General features: G+C 47.0%; 2 protein-coding genes and 1 pseudogene across 2 annotated transcripts in view; 2 read left to right on the forward strand and 1 right to left on the reverse strand.

The window, feature by feature from the left end:
- Positions 1-595: 595 nt before the first annotated feature.
- LOC112395464 (BOLA class I histocompatibility antigen, alpha chain BL3-6-like) lies at positions 596-3,924 on the forward strand. Its single transcript, XM_024738696.1, is given in 8 exon segments — positions 596-873; positions 1,075-1,350; positions 1,970-2,245; positions 2,364-2,402; positions 2,405-2,473; positions 2,906-2,938; positions 3,079-3,126; positions 3,289-3,924. Coding segments are annotated over 7 exon segments (726 nt in total). The 5' UTR covers positions 596-873; positions 1,075-1,094; the 3' UTR covers positions 3,294-3,924.
- Positions 3,925-3,953: 29 nt separating this feature from the next.
- LOC112395468 (40S ribosomal protein S29 pseudogene) lies at positions 3,954-13,236 on the forward strand (annotated as a pseudogene).
- Positions 13,237-21,758: 8,522 nt separating this feature from the next.
- LOC112395398 (MHC class I polypeptide-related sequence A-like) overlaps positions 21,759-22,983 on the reverse strand; it is a 6,496-nt gene continuing 5,271 nt past the window's right edge. Inside the window, 1 exon segment of the mRNA XM_024738554.1 lies at positions 21,759-21,885. Coding sequence (XP_024594322.1) covers positions 21,759-21,885 — 127 coding nt within the window.

Consider the following 22,983-nt stretch of genomic DNA (forward strand, 5'->3'; position numbering starts at 1 on the left):
TGTGCAAAATAGGGTTATGGAGTTTAACGTAACAGAATAGAAAATAGTTAATAATATTGTTTCAGGTCCACTTAGAAAATAACCTTTGAGAAACTACCACTTGTGTAGTTTTCGTTTTGTATCAAAGACTAACATCCATCACTGTCTGAAAAGGTTTTTAAAAACACTACTCCTACATATGTGTGGGCCTTTTTATTTTCATAGACTTCAATCAAAAGAACGGATTCATTGAAGAAGCAAACATGAACATCCAGGGGTCTTCTAATGAGACAGACAAGAAAGAGAGAGACTTGCAAAAATATAAAAATCTGAAAAGCTCCACTTTTCCCACTACCGTGTTTATTTTGGGAAGTAGTTATTTTTCATATTAAATCATGGGTTATTAATATTATTCTAAATAAATTAATTAAAAATTTTTAAACTCTATTATTTCTGCTTTGGAAAGTACCGATAGAAGTATCCACATAAAATTATCTGTGGGTCGTCACTAGTTTGTAAGACTGCATAAATATTCTGACCACAAGGCTGTGAAAATCGCTGACTACACAGTCCCTGGGCCAGGACTCAGGGACACACTGTGACAAAGAAGCTCCCCGCCCCCAGGCTCCCACTCCCTGAGGTATTTCTACACCGGGGTGTCCCGGCCCGGCCGCGGGGAGCCCCGCTTCATCATCGTCGGCTACGTGGACGACACGCAGTTCGTGCGGTTCGACAGCGACGCCCCGAATCCGAGGGGTGAGCCGCGGGCGCCGTGGGTGGAGCAGGTGGGGCCGGAGTACTGGGATCGGAACACGCGGATCTACAAGGACGCCGCACAGTTTTACCGAGAGAGCCTGAACAACCTGCGCGGCTACTACAACCAGAGCGAGGCCGGTGAGCGACGCGGGCCCGGGTCCGGGTCACGACCCTCATCCCCAGGGACGGGCCGGCGTCGCCCCGAGTCTCCGGGTCCGAGGGCAACCCCAACATTGCGGGACCCGCCCGGCCTCCCGACTCTGGAGGAAACGGCGGGACTTTACCCGGTTTCATTTTCGGTTTGGGTTTAATCGCTGCGGCTGGGCGGGACGGGGTCAGGGTCTCACACCTTCCAGGCGATGTTCGGCTGCGACGTGGGGCCGGACGGTCGCCTCCTCCGCGGGTACGCACAGCACGCCTACGACGGCGCCGATTACATCGCCCTGAAGGAGGACCTGAGCTCCTGGACCGCGGCCGACGCGGAGGCTCAGATCTCCAAGCTCAAGTGGAAGAGGACCGGTGCTGCGGAGCAATGCAGGAACTACCTGGAGGGCACCTGCGTGGAGGGGCTCCTCAGATACCTGGAGACCGGGAAGGACACGCTGCAGCGCGCAGGTACGAGGGGCCGCGGGGCCTCCCTGGTGTCCCCTCGGGCTGGAGCTGGCTTCCCACAAGGGGAGGAAATGGGGTCCCTGTGGGAACACCGCCCCAACTTCTTGTTGGGAGAGGGAGGAATCGCCCAGGTTTTCGTATTCTGTACGAGACAGTGACTCGCCGGTGGCCTAACTTCTCTGAAAGACAGTGAAGGAATCCAGTCTCTTTGGGGAAGAAACAGGAAACCATCCCTAAAATAACTGACCAGCGGTGCCCTTTGACCCTGACCCCCATCTTGTGAACCATGACTTTCTCTCTCAAGCCTGTTCTCAGCCTAAGAACATCTTAGGAGGCCTGACTCCAGCTTTTCTGAGTCATTCAGCCTCCACCAAAGTCAGGACCATTGCTCTGTATTCTCCCCTTTACATGGAGCCTCCTACCTTGGCTTTCATCCTTATCACAGAACTTGCCAAGGACTGGGAGATCTTCGCAGACCCCGGAGTCCAGGCTGGTGTCTGGTGTTTGTGCTTGTTATTTTCAAACCCGTTGTGCTGTTCATTCTCAGGATGGTCACGTGATGCTGGTTCAGTGGCCCATGAAGGTAACACTAAGTGTGAATTTTCTGATTCTTCCTCCTCAGACCCTCCAAAGACACACGTGACCCACCACCCCATCTCTGACCGTGAGGTCACCCTGAGGTGCTGGGCCCTGGGCTTCTACCCTAAGGAGATCTCACTGACCTGGCAGCGTGATGGGGAGGATCAGACCCAGGACATGGAGCTTGTGGAGACCAGGCCTTCAGGGGATGGAACCTTCCAGAAGTGGGGGGCCCTGGTGGTGCCTTCTGGAGAGGAGCAGAGATACACGTGCCATGTGCAGCATGAGGGGCTTCAGGAGCCCCTCACCGTGAGATGGGGTAAGGAGGGACATGTGGGGTGGAGCTTCCTCTCAGATAAAGCAGGAGCCCTTCTGGACACGTTCAGCAAGGTCGGGATGCAGGCCTGAGGGCAGGGCCCCTTCCCTTTCCTCCACAGAACCTCCTCACCCCACCGTCCCCATCATGGGCCTCATTGTTGCCTGGTTCTCTTGGTGGGCACTGGAGCCGTGGTGGCTGGAGCTGTGATCCGGAGGAAGAAGCACTCAGGTAGGGAAGGTGGGGAAGGATCTGAGTTTTCTTGTCTCACTGGGGGGTTCAAGCCCAGGTAGACGTTTGCCTGCCTCGTTACTGGAAAGTACCCTACACACACGTGTGGAATATGGAGCTGAGTGCTAACACTTACCCTTTCATAAAGTACATATGAAAATGAAATACAGATTTTTCACCTTCATAATTCCAGTTGGGGGCGCGTTTCTCAGTGCTTGCAGGTCAGAGGAGAAGGTGCCTGCTGAGGACAGACTCCCAGGAGGGAAGCTGGTCCAGTCCCCCCACATCTCCTTTCTTTGTGTTCCTGATCCTGTCCTGGATTTTTGGTTACATTTCTGGAAAGTTCTCTGTGGTCCAGGACTAGGGGGTTCCTCTAGGATTTCACAACTCAGTCTTCTCCCTGGCCTCTCACGTGAGCTTTTCTTCTTACAGGTGAGAACGGAGGGAGCTACGCTCAGGCTGCAAGTAAGTGTGGAGGGGCTGTGATTCCTGAGACCCTTGTGAGGGTGCAGACAGGAGGCCATGGGGGCCTCACCCTCCTAAAGTTTCTTCTCTAGTTTCTCTCCTGTGGGTTCTGACCGCGTCCTGGTTTCGTTCTCCCCCAGGCAGTGACAGTGCCCAGGGCTCTGATGTGCCTCTCAGGCATCCTAACGGTGAGGCTCTGGAGGGTCTAGATTAGGACGGGGGATGGGGCGAGGGGATGCCCTGGGAGATAGGGATTCTTTGCGTGGGACATTTGAGCAGGTGGGGGGCTGTCAGAAGGTCAGCACTTACGTGACTGCCCTGAATTTGTTCATGATTATTTTCTTCTATAGTTTGAGACAGCTGCCTTGTGGGGACTGAGTGATGCAGGATTCCGCATCCCACCCCTGCACGGTGACTTCAAGATCTTCTGACTTTCAGCAAACGTCATCTGAATGTGTCTGTGTTCCTGTTAGCATAAAATGAAGAGGTGGGGAGCCTGGCCCACCACTGCCCACCACGACCCCTCCCCACACTGGCCTGTGTTCTCTTCCCTGATGGCCTTTCCTGACCGAACAGAGGCGGGGCTGGGCCGTCTCCATCTTTGTCTTAACTTCATTTTGCGCTGAAAAGTAATGTCTTTCATATCCTATTGAAAATCAGGATCCGAACTACAGCTCTCCCCCTACTATATATATGGGTCCTCATCGGTCTTGTCCCCCAGTGTTTGTTTGTTTGGGTCTTTTTCCTAAAACTGTACAAATGTTAGATACTTAATCTTTGGTAATATGATATTACAAAGAAATTGCTTCCTTCTGTTATTGTTCAGCTTAGTCATCTTCATATATGCTTAGTCATTACTAGTTACTTCTGTTATTTTGTTTCCTTCTGTTTTATTTATTTATTTATTTTTAATTTATTTATTTTTTGCGGTACGCGGGCCTCCCACTGTTGTGGCCTCTCCCGTTGCGGAGCACAGGCTCTGGACGCACAGGCTCAGCGGCCATGGCTCACGGGCCCAGCCGCTCTGCGGCATGTGGGATCTTCCCAGACTGGGGCACGAACCCGTGTCCCCTGCATCAGCAGGCGGACTCTCAACCACTGCGCCACCAGGGAAGCCCTGTTTTATTTTTTTAATTCATTTCCCTTGGCATTATCAACGTCTTTGTTACTGGCTTCTAAGAACTAATTTATGACTAAGGATGTTAACAATTTGTCATGCAATGTAAATGAAATACCATGTTTTACTGCCATCAATTTACTATGGTGTTTTGTATTTTGGTTGTGTATTAAAATATACACATGTTGTGCCTTAAAAAAAATCAGGATATGAATTTGTTTTTTGCTATTTATGCCATGAGGGGTTGATGGGATAATAAAGGAGAGGCTTCCTAAAGTTTGAGAGAGGAAATAAATGGAAGCGCTGAGAACCTTCCAGAATCCGTGTGCTTGCTGTGCTCTGTCTGCTGCCGGTAGGATAGGAGGAGGTGATGAGGAGCTGAGCATGGACGCGGCCTGTGCCCACTCCGTGCTCACTGCATCTTGGGCTTTGAGGTGGTCACTCCTGGTCACATCTTCTCAGCTCCTTTGTCATTGTCTTTTCAGAACTTTGTCCCACCAGCAGCTGTGATCTCAGAAGAAGTCACCAGGTCAGCCTCGGCTCAGGCCTGTGTCCAGTCCTCAGCCCCTACCTTTTGGGTGTTATTTGTTGTTTCTTTCTTTCTTTAGAGGTTCTTGCCTGAGTTTGTGTTTTATTCTCCTCTGGGTGTCCCCCACCTCTGACAGCTGGAGGAGTCGTTTGGCCTGTCGTGGTCCCCACAAGGCCCAAGGCTGCCCCTGCACACAGGAGAGTCTGTGGTGTCCAGAGGTGGATTTTCAGATTCATCCAGCTCTTGCCCTTTGTCTAGGGTTTGATTGTTCTTTCCATATTTCTCCCAACCTTCTCAAAGGATCCAGATTCTGGAATTAGCAGAAAGGCGGGAAACCATAATGTCTCGTCTTAGGTAAGTTCCTGTCGGAATTCTGCTCTGCTCGCCTACCCACTCTCCCTGCCCTTAGCTCTAGTAATCCCAGTGCTGGCTCCAGTACAAACTCATGGACTTACAAAGCAGAGTCTAATTTAGGTTTATATTTGGTTGGAAAATAGGACTCATAAGTCAAGATCATTGTTTCCTGAAAAGAAAAATATACTTGTGTGAGACAGTGCGGAGGAGGGTTGGTTGGGGGGAAGGGGAGAACAGCACTTGTGAGAAAAACACCTGCAGCATTGATGTCAATGTGAGTAGATGTTGTGCTGTAGCTGCCACAAAACAACGTTTGGCCTTAGGTCACATTAGTAAAGATGCTGTCTAGAATAGGGAGGTGCTTTACATTGAACATTCACTCAGCTGATACCGGTTGTGTGCCAGATATATGACACAATGTTTTGCATGTAGGAAACTTCACTGAAGTTAAAACAAAAAAATTGCTGGCCTTGTGGAGCATGTATTCTAGTGGGAAGAGACAGACTATGTGCTATCAGCATAGTAAATAAGGAAAGTGTTCTGTTACAAGGGGATATGTACAATAGAAAAGATGCAGTGGAGAAGGTGATCCAGAGTGTGAGTACGGGGACAGGGAAAATGGGTGTTTTACTAGGGCGGTCAGGGTGGGCCTCACTGGGAAGGTGACCTTTAAGGAAAGATTTGAAGGACATGAGGAATTATCCCTGAGGATGTCTGGAGGAGGTTTTTTCCAGGCAGAGGGAACCTCCAGGCAAATGCACCAGGGCAGAAGCATGTCTGTGTGTCCCAGTTAAAGTGAGGAGGCCAGTATGGCAGGAGCAGAGATTAATTGAGATAGGATCAGAGGTACAGCCAGACCATGTAAGGCCTGGAGGATGCTGGGAGGGTTTTGACTTTTGCTCTGAGTGGGATGGGCGTTATAAGATTGTTTTGAGCAGAAGAGGGACATGGTATGACTTCTTTCTTTATTTTTTAATAGGTTTTATCTCTCTTATTTTTTTATTTATTTAAGCTGAGTTGGGTCTTCGTTGCGGCGTGCTGGTTTTCTCTAGTTGTGGCTAGCAGGGACTACCCTTCATTGCAGTGCATGGGCTCTAGGCGCGTGGGCTTCAGTAGTTGCGGAGTGTGGGCCCAGTAGTTGTGGCTCATGGACTCTAGAGTGCAGGCTCAATAGTCGTGGCGCACAGGCTCAGTTGCTCCGCGGCATGTGGGATCTTCCCGGACCAGGGATCGAACTGTGTCCCTTGCACTGGCAGGCGGATTCGTAACCACTGCGCCAACAGGGAAGTCCCTATTTTTTTTTAATATTTAAATTTTATTGTATAGTTGATTTACAATGTTGTGTTAGTTTCAGGTGTTTAGCAAAGTGATTCAGTTATACATATATTTGTTCTTTTTTAGATTCTTTTCTCATATAGGTTATCACAGAATATTGAACAGAGTTCCCTGTGCTATACAGTAGGTCCTTGTTGGTTATCTGTCTTATACATAGTAGTGTGTGTGTGTTCATCCCAACCTCCTGATTTATCCCTCCCCTCCACGTTTCCCCTTTGGTAACCATAAGTTTTTTTCAATATCTGTTAAGTCTGTTTCTGTTTTGTAAATAAGTTTATTTGTACCTTTTTAAAAAAATTAGATTCCACATTTGAGTGATATCATATGGTATTTGTCTTTCTCTGTCCTTACTTCACTTACTATGATAATCTCTAGGGCCATCCATGCTGCTGAAAATGACATTACTTTATTCTTTTTTATGGCTGAGTATATTCCATTGGACTTCACCTTTAAAAGTATCACTTTGGCTGCTGTGCTAAGAACAGAACTGGGAGGCAAGGAGGGAGTGAGGCCATAGGGAAGCAGTGGGAAACTAGTGCAGTGTCCAGGCTGGAGATGGCCGTTGCTTCGACTGGGGTGTGAGCAGTGGATGTAATGGGAAGTAATTAGATTCTGGACACGTCCTGAAGGTGGATTTTACAGCATTTGCTAAAGGATTAAATCTGGGGTATGAGAAAGAGGAGTTAAGGAGGACACCCTAAAGTTTGGACTATGTAAGTAAAAAGATGGCATTACTCTCACCAGAGATGGGGAAGACGAAGGAGCAAATTTTGGGGGAGAGGGGGCATTATGGGCATTTGGTTTAAGAGATGTTGGAGCTGAGATTTTGTTAGAAATACAAGCCAGGTAGTTGGATTGGCAGTTGGACAAATGAGTCTGGAGTTTAAGAGCAATGTCTGGGCTGGAGAAATAGATTTGGGAGGCGATGCCACATCGTGATATTTAAAGCCTTGAGAACTGATGAGGTCTCCAAGGGAGGGAGTGATGGTTGTGGAAGAGGAAGGACAAGGACTGAACCCTGGACCCCCCAGCGCTATGCGATCGGATCAGATCACACAGCTGAGCAGACTGCGTGGTTCTGACACTGCGTCTAGACGGCACAGAGACCCGGGAGTCTGATCTTTGCTTTGTACAGGAAAGCCCTGGACATCTTTTTAAGATTCAGGAAGTCAGAAAGCATGAAATTCTGGGTTTAGAACAAGGTTGGTGTTGATGCTGCTGGTCTTCAGATCACACTTTTTAAAAAAATTATTTATTTATTTATTATTTTTGTCTGCATCGGGTCTTAGTTGTGGCATGTGGGATCTTTGCTGAGCATGCAGGATCTTTCGTTGATGTTCGTGGGCTCTTTTTTTTTTTAGAGAATTGATATCTTTTTATTTATTTATTTATTTAGGGCTGTGTTGGGTCTTCGTTTCTGTGCGAGGGCTTTCTCTAGTTGCGGCGAGCGGGGGCCCCTCTTCATCGTGGTGTGCGGGCCTCTCACTGTCGCGGCCTTCTCTTGTTGTGGAGCATAGCCTCCAGACACGCAGGCTCAGTAGCTGTGGCGCACAGGTTTAGTTGCTCCGTGGCATGTGGGATCTTCCCAGACCAGGGCTCGAACCCGTGTCCCCTGCATTGGCAGGCAGATTCTCAACCACTGTGCCACCAGGGAAGCCCCTCGTGGGCTCTTTGTTGCAGCGTGCAGGTGTCTCTCTAGTTGTGGCATGCGGGCTTAGTTGCCCTGCCGCACGTGGGGTCTTAGTTCCCCGACCAGGGATTGAACCTGAGTCCCCTGCATTGGAAGGCAGATTCTTTACCACTGGACCACCAGGGAAGTCCCCAGATCACACTTTCAGTAGCAAGAATGTTCGTAGACCAGGATTCCCACATGGCTGTGCATCAGCCTTACGCATAGGACTTGCTGAATAAGCTTTTCCTTGATCTTGTGCCTAATACTCCGAGAAGGTGGTCCTGGGGAGAGGCCTGAGCATTTTGTAAGAAGCCTCACAAGCAATCCTTATGCTCAGCCACTTTGGGAACCACCAAGGTCAGCGACAGAGAGTGGCCAGAGAAGGGTCTTAAATCCACATTTAAAAGAGTTTTTTTTTTTTTTTTTTTTCAGAAAGAAAAGGGAGTATCTGTATTGTCAATTATGAGATGTGATGTTGGGAAATACATGTAGTTCTCTCTACTATGGGGTATAGTCGGGTGGAAGACTTAGGAAGTGGTTCACAGTTCAGCATAATGAAATCCGTGCTCTCTGAAGTTATTCTCCAGACTGAGTTCTCACTCACTCTTGGAACAAACAATAGGATCCAAAAGTTTTCTAATTTAGGCCTAAAGTACCATATATATATGATATGGGGGCTCATATCATTTTGGGAAGGCTACGGAACCAGGCTTGAGGCTCCACGGGAACAGAACCCACAGTGTCCACCCTAGGCCAGGTCCCACATAGGAACATTCGCCCCTGTTGCTGGGCACAGATGTCACTGCTCACACAGTGAGCCCCGCATGCTGGACGTGGACCCTGCGGCGAGGATGGCTGTCACTGCGGTTGCTGACAGCTGGAGGTTGTGTAACTCCCACTCACACCAGCCTTGCCAAATGCATTCTGCTCAGTCCCAGCCTCTCTGTGTCACCACGTCCTGAGTAGAGCCTGAAATGTGGTCTCCTGAGTGGTGAGGCCTGAGCTCCATGCTGTGTCCACCTGCAAGAATGTTTGGGAAAGTGGGTTTTCCTCTTTTATGGAGGAAGGTGGTCTCTGCCTCCTACCAAGACTCTTTTAGTGTGGAATTCTCCTAATCTAGGAATTGTCCTAATCAGGTAAGGGGGTGGTGAGGGATGGAAAAAGAATGTCAAATTTCAATTCTTAGAGCAAAGATCTGAGACTGGAGCTGGATCTGGTACATTGTAGGCACTCGGGTTTGGTTGAAAGAACAAGTGACTAATAAATGACATCCAAGGTAGAGATTTACTTGCTTACTACTCTTACTCTGAATTTCTTTGTGAGCTGGTGAGGGAGTTTTTCCTTCACGCAACCAATTTTCTGATTCTCAGGCACCAACTGGGTGTCCTACAATTGAACTCAATTCTGACACGAGCTACCTGGAATTAGCATCAGACCCCACAGGTTTCAGGGCTCAGTCCCGCAGACTTCCTTTACTTCAGAAGCAAGTTGCAAGCCTCAAGTCCCTGTGTTACCTGCACTTCTGTCTGACTTGACTACAAAGCTAGGGGTTCCCCCCAAGTCTGATAATTTGGTAGAACAAGTCATAGAACTCAGGAAAATGCTATGCTTACCATTACAGTCTATAATAAATGACAAGTGAGCAGCCAGATGAAGAGGTACCTAAGTCGAGGTCTGGAAAGGTCCCGAGTGTAGGAGCCTCAGTCACCGTGGAGCTGAAGTGTGCTACTCTCCCAGCATGTGGATGTGTTCACCAATTTGGAAGGTCTCCAAATTCTGTCATTTTGGGGTTTGTAATGAAAGTTTCATGATGTAGCCATGATTGATTAAATCATTGACCATTACTGATTGACCTCATCCTCCAGCCCCCCTCTCCCCAGAGGTCAAGGAGTGAGGCTGCAAGTTCCAACCCTCTGATCATGGCCTGTTTTTCTGGTGACCAGACCCCATCCTGAAGCTTCTAGGACCTTTCAGCCAAGAGTCATTGCCCTAGCACCCCAAAGATGCTTTGATCACTCAGATAGCCCCTGTCTTTGACCACAGATCCCTTAGAGCAGAAGGACCATAACAGTTAGAAGATGCTGACACGTGACTAGAGTCCCATTCAGTCATTAACAAGTAGTCCAGTCCATCTTCCTATCGAGGATATTTACATGGCAAATAAATTCATGAAAAATTGCTCAACATTTTTAGTCAGAGGGGGAATTCAAATTAACCGTACTATGACATGGCTGCACACTGCCCAGAGTTGTTAAAATGAAAAAACCACGCCAAATCAGTTGCTGGCAAGAATCTGGGCTAATTATCTCTCATATATTGCTAGTGGGAGAGTAAAGTGATTCAAATACTTTGAAAACGTCTTTGGTGGTAACCAAACATTCACTCACCAGCATTTCCACTCTTAGTTATATACTCAATAAATATGCATGCATATGTGTGCCAAACATACGAAAATATTATTCATAGCGGCCCGATTTGTAAAATCTGGATATAACACAAATGCCCATGAACAGTAAAGGACGAGAAATGTGGTCTATTCTTATGATGGAACACCACGAGAGTAAATAAATTACAACCACACACAGCAATAGGGGTGAGACGCGGTGACATAATGTTGAGTGAGAGAGCCAGACACGGGGGCATCCACTGCATAATTCTTTCCAATCAGAAACTGGCAGAACTCACCTATGTATGGCGTTAAAAATCAAGATAATGATTACTCTGAGGGGTGGGGTGGGCAGGTTCCTTTATGACTGAATAGGATTCAAGAGGGTTTCCTGGGATGCTGGAAAGGTTACGTGACGTGAGTGTTGTTTACCCCAGTGTTCACTTGGTGAAAATCCACTGTGCACTTACGAGCTGCCCACTTCTCTGTGGGTGTTGTCCTTCATGAAAGTATGATTTTCTTGGATTTTTGAAAGAATTCTTTCTAAGAATTCTTAGAATAACATAGAATTCTTCTTACTGAAAGCCCTCAGAAATGCTGAATTGAAAAAAAATCACTACAATTTTTAGAAACTCAAGGAAATACATGCCTGTGATTCAGATATAAAGAAGAGACGCTAAAGTGAGAGCAGTGAGCCCGGGAGCCGACACAAGAATAGTTTGGGGCTTTTGCCTTGTTGCAGCCGAGAAAGCAACATGGGGCACCAGCAGCTTTACTGGAGCCATCCGAGAAAATTCGGCCAGGGTTCTCGTTCTTGCCACGTCTGCTCAAACCGGCACGGTCTGATCCGGAAATATGGCCTCAAAATGTGCCGCCAGTGTTTCCGCCAGTACTCAAAGGACATCGGCTTCATTAAGTTGGACTAAGTGTGAACTTCTTGAATGGGTCATCACGCATATCTACCTTCCTCAGAAACAATACTAACTCTTCGTATATAAAATAAAAAATTTTAAACTTCAAAAAAAAAAAAAAAAAGAATAGTTTGGGGAATGGCCATCAAGCCAGGAAGTAGGAATCAAAACCCAAGCAGATTCTCTCCTCAGCATCAACACGTGGATCCAAGAGAGTGAGGCCCCATCCCAGCCGCTCCTCCTGTCCAGCTAAGGGAACGGGCCGCAGGGTACAGAGCAGACTTGGAGCAGGTCTGGGGTGGAGGAGGGCTCAGCCAGAGGTGGAGCGTGTTCTCTCCGTCTCCCTTAGAGGGAGCAGGGCTTGGCCCCGGGCTTCACTGGCTCTGTGCTTTCTCCCCCAGGGGCCCCAGCCGTGAACGTGACCCACAGCCAGGACTTGGAGGGCACAGTCAACCTCACATGCTGGGCTTTCGGCTTTTTTTCCCCAGAATATCTCAGTGGCCTGGTTTCCAGATGAGGAACCCATGTGCCGGCATGCCCAGCAGACCTCCGTGACCATAAGTGTTCTCCAAGGAGAGGAGCAGCGGGTCTAGTGTCACGTGGAACACAGCGGGAATCACAGTGCACATCCTGGGCCCCCTGGTGAGCCTGGGGTGATCCTGGAGGGGGTTGTGACCTTGGGAGGGTCAGAGGCCAAGGCCAGGGAGAGGAGAGCAAGCCTGTGGCTCTGGGGTGCCTGGGTTATATATAATAAGTCCCTCTCTCAGGAGAGACTCTGGTGTATCAGAGTCAATAGTGGACCATCCTGGGTGTTGCTGACTTTGCTCTTGTTTTTATCATCGGGCCTTGTGTCCTTTGCTACTCGAAGAAGAAGAAGAAGACAGCATCAGCTGTGGGGAGCCCAGGTGAGAAATCTGGGCGTGGGTGGGGATGGGAGGGGCTCTGCCTGGGATGTAGGGTCCCCCTCGTGTCCCTCTGCACAGATGTGAGAGGATGACAAGCCTCTGTTCCAAGAGTTGGACATTGGGGTATTTGTGAGGGGAATGGGAGCTACATCTGCTCTAACCCCTTGGTTCTGCCTAAAGCCAGGGCCAGGCTGGGGCCCTTAGTGTCCTGCAAGGTCTTCTCCTTGCTCTGGGTGAGACTGGGTGGCAGTGAGAGTTGCAACTCCCTGCTCCGTTCTGATTTCTGTCCACTCTCAGGCTCGTCAGGCCTCATCTAGGGGGGATGTGTTGGATCATGTGCTGGTTGGGAGGGTCTAGAGGTGATCATGGATTGATTCAGAGGGAACCTGCATGCAGTAAAGTGTCTATGACTGGGTTGGGTTAAAAACTGAGGAAGAATTCAGATGGAAGGCGATGGCTCTTATCTCTTCCTGAATTTCTATTCCCCATTATTTTAGCCCTTCTTAAAAGTCCAAGGAAAAGAACCACAGACTCAAACTAGAGGTCAGCGGATGGTGCTGGAGCCCTGACCGCGGTGTCCCTTTGGGTGGCCCCACTTAAAAAGAGATGTTTACATCTCTGGGAAGGCACAGTAAAATATCTATGATCTGGTGGGGAGGTGTTAAAAACTGAGGAGGAATTCAGACGAAAGTCCTGAAATCTGGAGAGCCTGAGAAGGGGGTATCCCTGAGAGCATACAAGGGTTTCCCACCCAATTAACTCATTTTTATTGGTCATTTTTCCTTTTACCTTTTCCCCCAGAACTTGTGAAGCTACAAGTCCAGTGACAACACAGATGGCACCAACAGACTGTAATGTCCCCCTTCAGCTGCGAATCAGTCTCCTTGGTCAGCTCCCCACTCCACTGATTCAACTAGGGGAGCTCAGGATCTGCAGCCAGGTGACCAGGATTCAACTCACTGCTCTGGTCTTCCTAGCACTTTCCCTCTTTTTTTTTTTCTCACGGATTAGAAGAATTACATGAAAAAATTTTTTTTAATTTAGTTTTTTGTTGTTAAAGTATAGTTTATTTACAGTGTTGTGCTGGTCTCTGCTGTACAGCAAAGTGACTCAGTTATACACACAGAGACATTCTTTTATATCTATACATTCTTTTCCATTATGGTTTATCATAGGATATTGAATATAGTTCCCTGTGCTATACAGTAGGACCTTGTTGTTTATCCGTCCTATATATAATAGTTTACATCTAATCCCACACTCCCGGTCCTTCCCTCCCCGACCCTGCTCTTCCTTGACAACCACAAGTCTGTTCTCTGTGTCTGTAGCACTTTCCCTCTTGATGCCTCCGTTTCTTCATCTGAGAAGTGATGAGGACATTGCAGCACTAACCTCTAGGACAGGGTTTCTCACCATTGGCACCATTAACTTACTGGGCCAGAGAGTTCTTGGCTGTGGCGGGCTGTCCCGTGCCTTGTGGGATGTTTAGCCGTAGCCCTGGCGTCTATCCGCTAGAGGGCAGTATTTCCTCACTTTACAACACCTGCTTCTGCCAAGTTAGACAACAAAAAATGATCCAGATGTTTCAGAATGTCTCCTGGGGTCCAAATCTCCCACGATTAGGACCCACGGAGGTGCGGCCAGGCCAGGAGCTCTGCTTGCCTGGGTCTCCTCTGGATCCAGGGCAGGGTTAGGTCAGGCATTTGCCCACCTGGGTAGGTGAGCTCGTCTTTTGCTTTGGTCCAAATAAGGCCTTTGCCCCCCTATTTTTTTGTCCTGAAGACTTCTATCCATCTTTAAAACAAATAAATTCCCCCTTATCTCTGCATTCAATGAATCCTTCCCCACACTTTCTTTCGCTGCCTTCTGGTCTGTATCAATTCACTCCTAGTAACTGGCATATTTGACATACATGATACATGATATTGCCCTAAGTAGTTCTGATTCCTTTAAGGCAGAGAATGTGTTCTCGATTCTGCTATCCAGAGGGCCTAATTTAGTTTATTTTACTTTACTTCATGAGGATGTTTCCTCTCCTCTTTAAAATATGGATAGCACTTGAATTACTGGGCACTTCTTTTTGACCACATGGCTTGTGGGATCTTAGTTCCCCGACCAGGAATTGGACCTGGGCCCAGAGCAACGAACGTACCGAGTCCTAACCACTGGACCGCCAGGGAAGTCCTGAATTATGGGCACTTTATTCCTTCATTCAATGTGCACTTATTGCACACTGTATCAAATATGTGGCATGATATTGTCTCAAGGATCTCATCAGGTAAATAAACTATATTAAAGATGCTGTAAACCGTATACATGTACTTTATGTCCAAGGAGATTCATGTCCTGTGGTCTTTCTAAGGAGTATCCCTGTGTGGTTTCTCATCAATGTCTGTATGGTATTTCTTTTTTCCATCCTTTTACCTTCAACATTTCTGTAACCTGCTACTGACATTGTGTCTTTTGTAAACAGCATATTAGCTATTCATTTATTTTTACCCACTTGACCATCTTTGTCCTTCATTGTAGTGTTTGAGTTCATTTACGTTTAATGTGATTACTGACACACTTGTGTTTACTACCACCTGGCCACTTACTATCTTTAATTCATTTATTCTCTGCTTCATTGTTTTTCTTTGTTGCCTTCTTTTGGATTATCCAAAAACTTTTCAGTATTGTAGTCAATTAGCTTTCTAGTTACACATTCCTTTATTTTTCCATTAGTTACCCTAGAAATCACAGTATTAATTTGAGACTTATTATATGATCACTTTCATAACTTTTTGGCCTAACCATCAGACAAACCAAGGGAAGAAGAGGCACTCTGACTCTGAGACGTAATGGGATGGAAGTAGGAGAATCAGAAAACAGAGCTGTAGATGCACGCCTGCCAAACGTCAGGCTGCAGGCACTGAGTCGCCTGCCATCCAGAGGGGATGGGTGGGATTGGAAGGCCCCTGTGGCAGCTCTTTCCCTTGTTTCCCTCCCCGACCAGGGAAGGCAGGACCCACTCTACCCAGTGCCCTGTGCATATTCCATTCTCTCTGAGGCATCGGGACTTTTGTTTGTGGTGCATGTGAGGCAGAATCTTCCGGGCACCAGTATGGATTTTAAACACCTGTGAGTCTGAAAGGACGACAGGTTTTTGTTTGTTTGTTTTTATTGACCATGGGTTTTTCTGCAGCTCTTTGCTAGCGTTTGCCAGCCCCTGTGCCTGGGCTGATTTGAATACTCTTCCTGTGCCACTTCCCCTCCCACTTCCCCTTCCAGCCTTCCACCACCCTTGGATGAGTGGATTTTTCTAATTCTAGCTGTTGTATTTTGTGGACCTGTTATTCTTGTTTTTCTGTGAAGTACCTATATTGGACGTGAGAGGTAAAGGAGAATCTGTTGCTCCTGGTCACTCCCTTTATACCCATCACTGTCTTGTTCTTGTAACTCAGGTTAGATTTTGGCCTCTTGCTCCACTGCCTGAAGAGCTGGGACAGGAGGAGAGATCTCACAGCCCGATCTGCTGGGTTTTGAGGAATGATTTTCTTTCTTCCCCTTGAACAGGAAAAAGCTTTTTTCACTAGTACATTTAAAGTTCCCCAACTATAGGGAAGTACCGGTTTTGGATAAGTGCCACTCCAACGCAGAATGGTTGGAGAACCTGAACTTTGAAACTCTGGAGGTCTGAACTTTACTGTTGGCCATTGCTGGGTCTGTCTGGTATTTCCAAGGAATATTGGGTGTTGCAAATAGGAACTGAAGGGGTAAACTTATTAAACCCATTAAACCTGTGGGGGAAAATCAGTTGTAGATGCAGAGGCATCTGAGGCCTCTTCCTCTTGAACCCCAGCCCCAAAGACCCTCTCCTGCTACGGCTGTACCTGGCCTAGAACTGAGATGCTCCAGACCCAGCCGAAGGTCACCTCCCTGGTCACACCGGGGTCATGCGCAGTGACCTGAGGATGATCTGGGTTCTGAGGCTTGTCTTTAAAAAGGAATCCACTATTTTGCCTGTGCAGTGAATATTTATTACAAGTTTTTATATATCATGCCTGTTCTTTGCTAGTGCACTCCAGTATGCTTTTAGGGAACTATGATATACCACCTGGATACAGCCAGGAGGGCTGTTGATCAATACTGATTGCTTCTTTTAATGAAGGAGTGGACAGCAGGCCCAAGCTAGACCGACTGGATGTGCTGTCACGGGAATGTGAACCCTGAGCTAGTGCAAGAGTGTGAACATTGTGCAGTATTATATTTTTTATCTCGATGGTCGTTCGTTAATGAGACTGAGGACCAGTAGTTGCTGCCCCGTCCCCGCACTGCCCTGGCCCCCACCGGCCCTGAGCCTTACTTCTTCGGCTGCACCTAATGAGTCTATAACCTATATCCGTTATTCCCGACACGTTCCCTTTTCCCACAGAGTAAGACAGCTTTTGTTTTTTACAAATAACCCAACTGATTACTTCACAAAGTACACAATGCTGTGGGGATGTGACCTCAGATATACAGAGATGTTATTGGGCAATTTTTATCTTAAAAATAGGAAAAATGATGAGTGATTGAAAAAAAACCACATGTTTATTACCTGTTCCATATAATTCCTAGTGTCAGGTGGAACTTGTAGGGTTGTGAAGAGGTTTTCCAAATGAAAATCTAACAGATGAGTATATGTGATCCTTGTAGAATTTAAAGCATATAAGTGAAGGCAAACACAAGATTCGTCAGGAACATAAAATACATGTTAAATAAGTATTCAATGGGACAAGCAGTTTAGCTCAGGGCCACGACTTTTTAGGGGGAAGAACTCCAGGGGAGTTAACAGTCCCTTTTTCCAGCAGGTTAATACCTACAGGTCATGAGCTCTCATGTGCTAGTAGAATCTGAGGGATCCACTCTCATTTACCACCATGACCTTGGTCTCTAGGCTTACGCTCTGATACACATCCCACGAAATGAACATAGGTCCCTTTTAAGTGGTTGTCCAGCCTGTGTTTGTCCATCCTGATTAATGGAGACCTCATCACCTTCTGGCTTTGGAGATTGTTCTTCTTCATGAATATCTGTAGCTATTTCCTCTCCCTTTCACTTAGACATAACCCATGGGGCCATATAGAATAAGCCTAATGTCTGTCATTTTTCCAACATTTATTCTTATAACTGAAGACACACATCTTGTCTTTAGTTTCACAGAATCTGCATAATCTCGGCATCCTAACTGTTCTTTGTCTACTCTCTAGGTTCTGAACCGCTTGTGGAGCATCACTTATATTTCCTGTTATTCTCATAGAACACGTCACCTGGGGGCTTTGCTCTCTGCCTTCTGGTTGGGTTTGCCATTAGCAGGCACTGCAGGGACCACTGTGTGGGAGGAGAGAATCCAAGGCATTGATGGCCACTCTCTCCTCCAGGGCTGCGCTACAGTAATGCCTACATTCCTCTCCCTATCACTTGTTCGGTGACCCCTCTCAGAGGCTACAGCTCTGCTGGGTTCTAGAAACAAATTCCTTCTGCTGTCCCTTCAGTCTAGAGGTGGTAACAGCTTCCGGCTTTTTCTAGTTCCGGGACCTCTGCCTTCTATTGCTATTAGCTGCCTACAGCTCTGTAAATAGCATGGTCATTACACTCTCTCCACTTATCTCTTTGATTCGGCCAACTGTTTCCTTCCAGGACCCTACCAGATTTTGGGCACTCAAAGGGATAAAATATCAACAAGAATTTACTCATATTACAACATTGACCCATCATACTAATGACAAATTTGGCTTACTGTAATATAGTGAGTTAAGAAGTGCTCTGGTGACAGTGCTAGAAGGAAGGCAGGGCAGAAAGAGTCTGGTAATTAATGTGTGAAATTCAGAGACCTCATGAGCAGCTGCTGCCCTGCTGTCTTCTCTCTCTCCCTCTGTCTCTCTCTGTTTCTTCAAAAGAAGAAAGAAAAACATGGAGCAGTGCCTCCAAATTTCAGCCAAACTATTCATCAAGCCAAAGAATAATACACTTTGAAACATGCAACATGTACTTCAAACATATGCTGATAAGAAACTACTAAAATATTAATTCCACCAAAATGAGAGAGGGTATAAAACAGAGAAAGTGTGCACATCCATGTTCATTGCAGCATTATTCACAAAAGCCAAGAGGCAGAAGCAAACTGTGCATTGACAGGTATATGGGTAAAGATTATGTGATATATACATATAATTGAATATTATTCAGCTTTAAAAAGGAAGGAAATCTTGTCATTTGCTACAGCATGGATGAACGCGGAATACCTTATGCTGAGTGAAATAAGCCAGTCACAAAAAGACACATACTGCATGATTCTACTTACATGAGGGGTCTAAAGCAGTCAGACTCTTAGAGACGGGAAAGAGAATGGTGGCTGCCAGGGCCGGCGGGGAGAGAGAATTGTCGTTTTTGTTCAGTGGGTATAAAGTTTCCGTTTTGCAAGACGAAGAAGTTCTAATGCTCTATTGCACAAAAATGTGCATATATTTAACACCACTGTACTGGACATTAGAAAATGGTTAAGCTGGTAAATTTTCTGTTATATGTTTTTTTACTACAATAGAATTAATTAAGCCTAACTCATTGAGAAACAAAACACATTACTTCCTTAATTAAAATGTATTAGTAAGGCCTATATTAAAAAAAGAGAGAAAGGTGTAGGCTACAGAAAACTGGACATACAACACAGGAGAAAGACAAAGAGAGATCCTTTCTGCCTCATCTATCATCCATGAACCGGCAGAATCAGCATCATACTTACTGGGTAGAAAACCAAGCTCACAGGTCCCATCCTCGACATCCTTACGCAGTCTGCATTTTAGCAGGATGCTCAGGTGGCTCCACAGCACTTTACTTATTTAAAAAAAAATGTTTATTAGAGTATAGTTGATTTAAAATGTTGTGTTAGTTTCAGGAGTACAGCAATGTGATTCATTTCTACATATACGTATATCCACTCTTTTTTTCTTTTTTAGGTTCTTTTCCCATATAGGCCATTACAGAGTATTGAGCAGAGTTCCCTGTGCTGTACCGTATCCACAGCACTTTAAAGCACTGCCCAGGTGGTGGTGGAGGGACATCCTGGGAGGGTGGCTCTGCTCCAGATGTAGAAGATTCCAGTCCAGGTGGGAGCACATCAGAAGGGCCCAGGAGGTTATCTCCAAAAAGGAAAAAGTGATAGAATGCCCAAAGTATCCTCACTTCTTGAAAGAATCATATAAATATGAGAAACATCAAAGTTCAATTCGTGAGAGCTACATAGGAAAGAATCAGACAAAAACAAAGGCAATTATTAACTCAGGGAGAACAAGAGGTTGTGCAGAAAGTGAGAAGTAGTAGTTTACACGAGTGTATTAGTCATGCAAAAGGAAAAGCTGAATGAACTAAACACGATCGCTATATAAATAAACTGGGAAAGTGAAGGAATGGGAAGCGTGAAAGAAAGCAATGACTGTTAACTATTGCATCAGCCACTGTGTGATGCGACAGACAGTGGCTGCGGCAGAGAAATCAAGCATCAGTTCTAACAAGGCATTTTGTTTAGAGACTTGGAAGTAAAAGCCAAAAGAATCAGCTAAAAAATATGGAAAGTGGTCACCTCTGGGAAGGTAGAAATTGAGGAGAATCAGAGAGGACTACAATAATAGTCTATTTCACGAGAAAACTAGCACAGATATTTGACCTCTTAATTTACAGATTAAATTAACCACACTGGGAATTCCCTGGCGGTCCAGCGGTTAGGACTCAGCACTTTCAGTGCTGTGGGCCCGGGTTCAATCCCTGGTCGGGGAACTAAGAGCCCGCAAGCTGTGTGGCACGGCAAACAGACAAACCACAAAAATGAACGAGTATGAAAGTTTATGCTTCATGACAACTGAGTACAACAAATGACACTTGAGAGCTGACTAAAATGCAAGAATACTCGAATGGAAACATGCAGCCACAAGTGTGTGAATGACATCAACCCTGAATAAAAACATGAAAGAATACGTCAGTATGCACCTATCTGGATAAATAGATGCATGAATGAATTCTCTTTCCCTGTTACCTTACTGGGCACCCTGTGGACCAGGCACGGAGGGAACAGTATCTGACTAGAGCCCCTCATTATCCTCTTGCTTCCAGGCAGGTCCTGCTGCAGAAAGCGCTCCGGTCAGCTGCCTCGAGTCTGTGGGAGGCGCCCCCTAGTACACTCGGCCAGCAGTGCTTTACCCGGGTGGGGCTAAGGTTGTCCTGAACAAGAAGAGCACCACTCACCTGTGTGCCCCAAGACCAGAAGTCAGGAAGGACTGAGGATGAGATGGAGAAATCTCGCCGCTCCATCTGCCCTGCAGAAATCAGTCTGAACTGGTGGAGACGCTGATGCTTGATCGATTCCTCCACCTTCTGGGTTCCTTTACTCTCTCACCTCCGCCCAAGGGTCCCCAGCAGTCACATCCCCTAGAAGCAGACCGATCCCTATTCCTCATAATCAGGAGACCCCAAAGCCCCGTCCCTGTCCCCCTCCCGTGATATCACCCTTCAGCTCTGCTCTGCTCCATCACATAAAGGTTACAACTGTTCAGGGGAGATTCCCCCACCCAGGGTCAGCCCCTGAACACTGGCCCCAGGTGCATTTTCTCCCAGCCCTTTGTGCTTTGCTGTGAATCTGTCAGTCACTGGGAGCTGGAGGGGAGGGAGAGGTGGAGGATTTTTAGTGCCCGTCAAGGCAGAGAGATGGACCTCTCCTTCTCCCCAGAATCTTACTCGCTGTCCCTTCCCAGACACGTGAAATAAAGCACAGACCAGACATGCGCATTTAAAGAGCAATTAAAACTCCTAATGTGAAATTATACAGACATTGCAGACATGAAGTAATGCATATACACGTGTGACAGGGTGTGAAGGGAACCTCAAGTTTCCAGAAATCTGCTATTAGTCGTTTTGGGAGAAGCCACAGTGAGGAAACTTACTGATAAAGCTTATTTGTAATAATTGAATTATTATCCGTGTATTCTATTATAACATAAAAAAACAAAAATAGAGTTAGTGACTAGTGTAGCACAGCTGCAGCCACCTCATATATAGGAACGGTTTTAATCGTCCCCACCACGACTGGAAATAAACACTATTTTTCTCATTTCATAGATGAAGAAACTGAGGCATCAAGAGGGAAAGTGCTCAGGGACATAGAGAGCAGTCTAGTGGTTGCCAAGGGGGAGCGGGGTGGGAGAGGGATGGAGTGGGAGTTTGGGATTAACAGATGCAAACTGGCATATATAGGATGGATAAACAACAAGGTCCCACTGTATAGCACAGGGAACTATATTCAATAACCCGTGATAAACCATAATGGAGAAGAATATGAGAAAGAGTGTATGTATATGGATAACTGAGTTACTCTGCTGTACAGCAGTGATTAGCGCAGCATTGTGTTCAATTATTCAACTATACTTCAATAAAAAATAAATTTAAAAAAGAGGGAAAGTGCTATACTGTAAATCAACTATACCTGAAAAAAATAACAAATAAAACAGAAAAATAATAAAATAAATAACAGAACACACACAAAAGGGAAAGTGCTAGTAAGACCAGAAGAGGGAGCTGAATTCAGGGCTCTGGCGGCAGATCTAAGCTCCTCCCGTGGAACTGATGGACACAGGGTCTGACAACGAGGACTGAAATCCCAGTTGTGTGAGGCCATTATGGTCACTTGGCTGCATCTGGCATTGATCCAGGTCTTGTAGGCTAACGGCTCTGGGGAAAAGGAAAAACCAATAAATAAATGACCAATTGGCTGCAGAATATTGCTCTTTATTCCCTCAGAGATTCTCCTTCAGTTGCTCCAAAGTCAGGTTCTGCCTTTCTCTGAGGGAAGAAAGCACCGTGCCTATTTTGCTCCCTTTTCGCCCAGCCCTTGCTGGGCTCCTCCCCTGACTCCCCAACATCATTACCTGTCCCTGCTTCCACCACCCTCCACGACAGGGACAAAGGTCGGCAGGATGAAAGGACAAGATCCAGGAGTGGAAACCCAAAGCCCTCCCGCCTTAAGCCCGGACCCATCCCCGACACAGTGCGAGGCTCCGTCACAGACGGGTCCCGACTCCGCGTTCCTCCAGGCCTGGGAGTGGACACACACACAACTCCTTCTTCTCCTCCGTTCTCGGGCCTCCTCACCTGCACAAGCACCTGTTCCACTGCCCGGCTCCACCTCAGGCCCTGACCTCCACCTGCAGCGCAGCCTCCTGCCCGCCCCCAGCCCTGAGCCAGCAGCTCCTAACTGGAAAGCCCATTGGAAAGCCCAGGTGACAGCAGCCCCATCTAGAAAAACTGGGCTGCCACAGGCCCTGCCCCTGACCTGCCCCTGGAGCACCCCTGGCTTGCAGAGGCCTGGCCTTCCCTGCTCCTTCCTGGTCCACTGGCTCCTGGAATCCCAGCTCCACCCCAAGTGCTGCTGCTAGGCTGAGGCTACACAGTCCCTCCTGCCCTGTTCCAGGCAGGGATTCAACCAGGACCGCCCTCCCTTCCTGTAGGGATCTGCTGCTCAATGTGGATGCGGGGGACACCCCTAGCCCGAGGCTGTACCTGGCCCCCTCTGCACCCTGCGACTGCCGCTGCCACCCTCCACCTCCGCCCCATTTGAATTCCTCTTTCATTTAATATGCACCGCAAGATCAGTATTGGAGGAAATCCTACTGAGCTTTGCCACCTGAAGTCATAAACATTTTTATTGGACATCAAAAATTTAAAAAGTAATTTTGAGAAGTTAGCACACGATCTTCACACTGTTTTCCCAGCAGATGCTCCAGTGACATACAAGACAACCGTTTCTGCTCCAAGGGAACCAGAACTCAC

The sequence above is a fragment of the Neophocaena asiaeorientalis genome, unplaced genomic scaffold (genome assembly GCF_003031525.2).
Source record: "Neophocaena asiaeorientalis asiaeorientalis breed wild unplaced genomic scaffold, Neophocaena_asiaeorientalis_V1.1 scaffold282, whole genome shotgun sequence".
NCBI classification, from domain to species: Eukaryota; Metazoa; Chordata; class Mammalia; order Artiodactyla; family Phocoenidae; genus Neophocaena; species Neophocaena asiaeorientalis.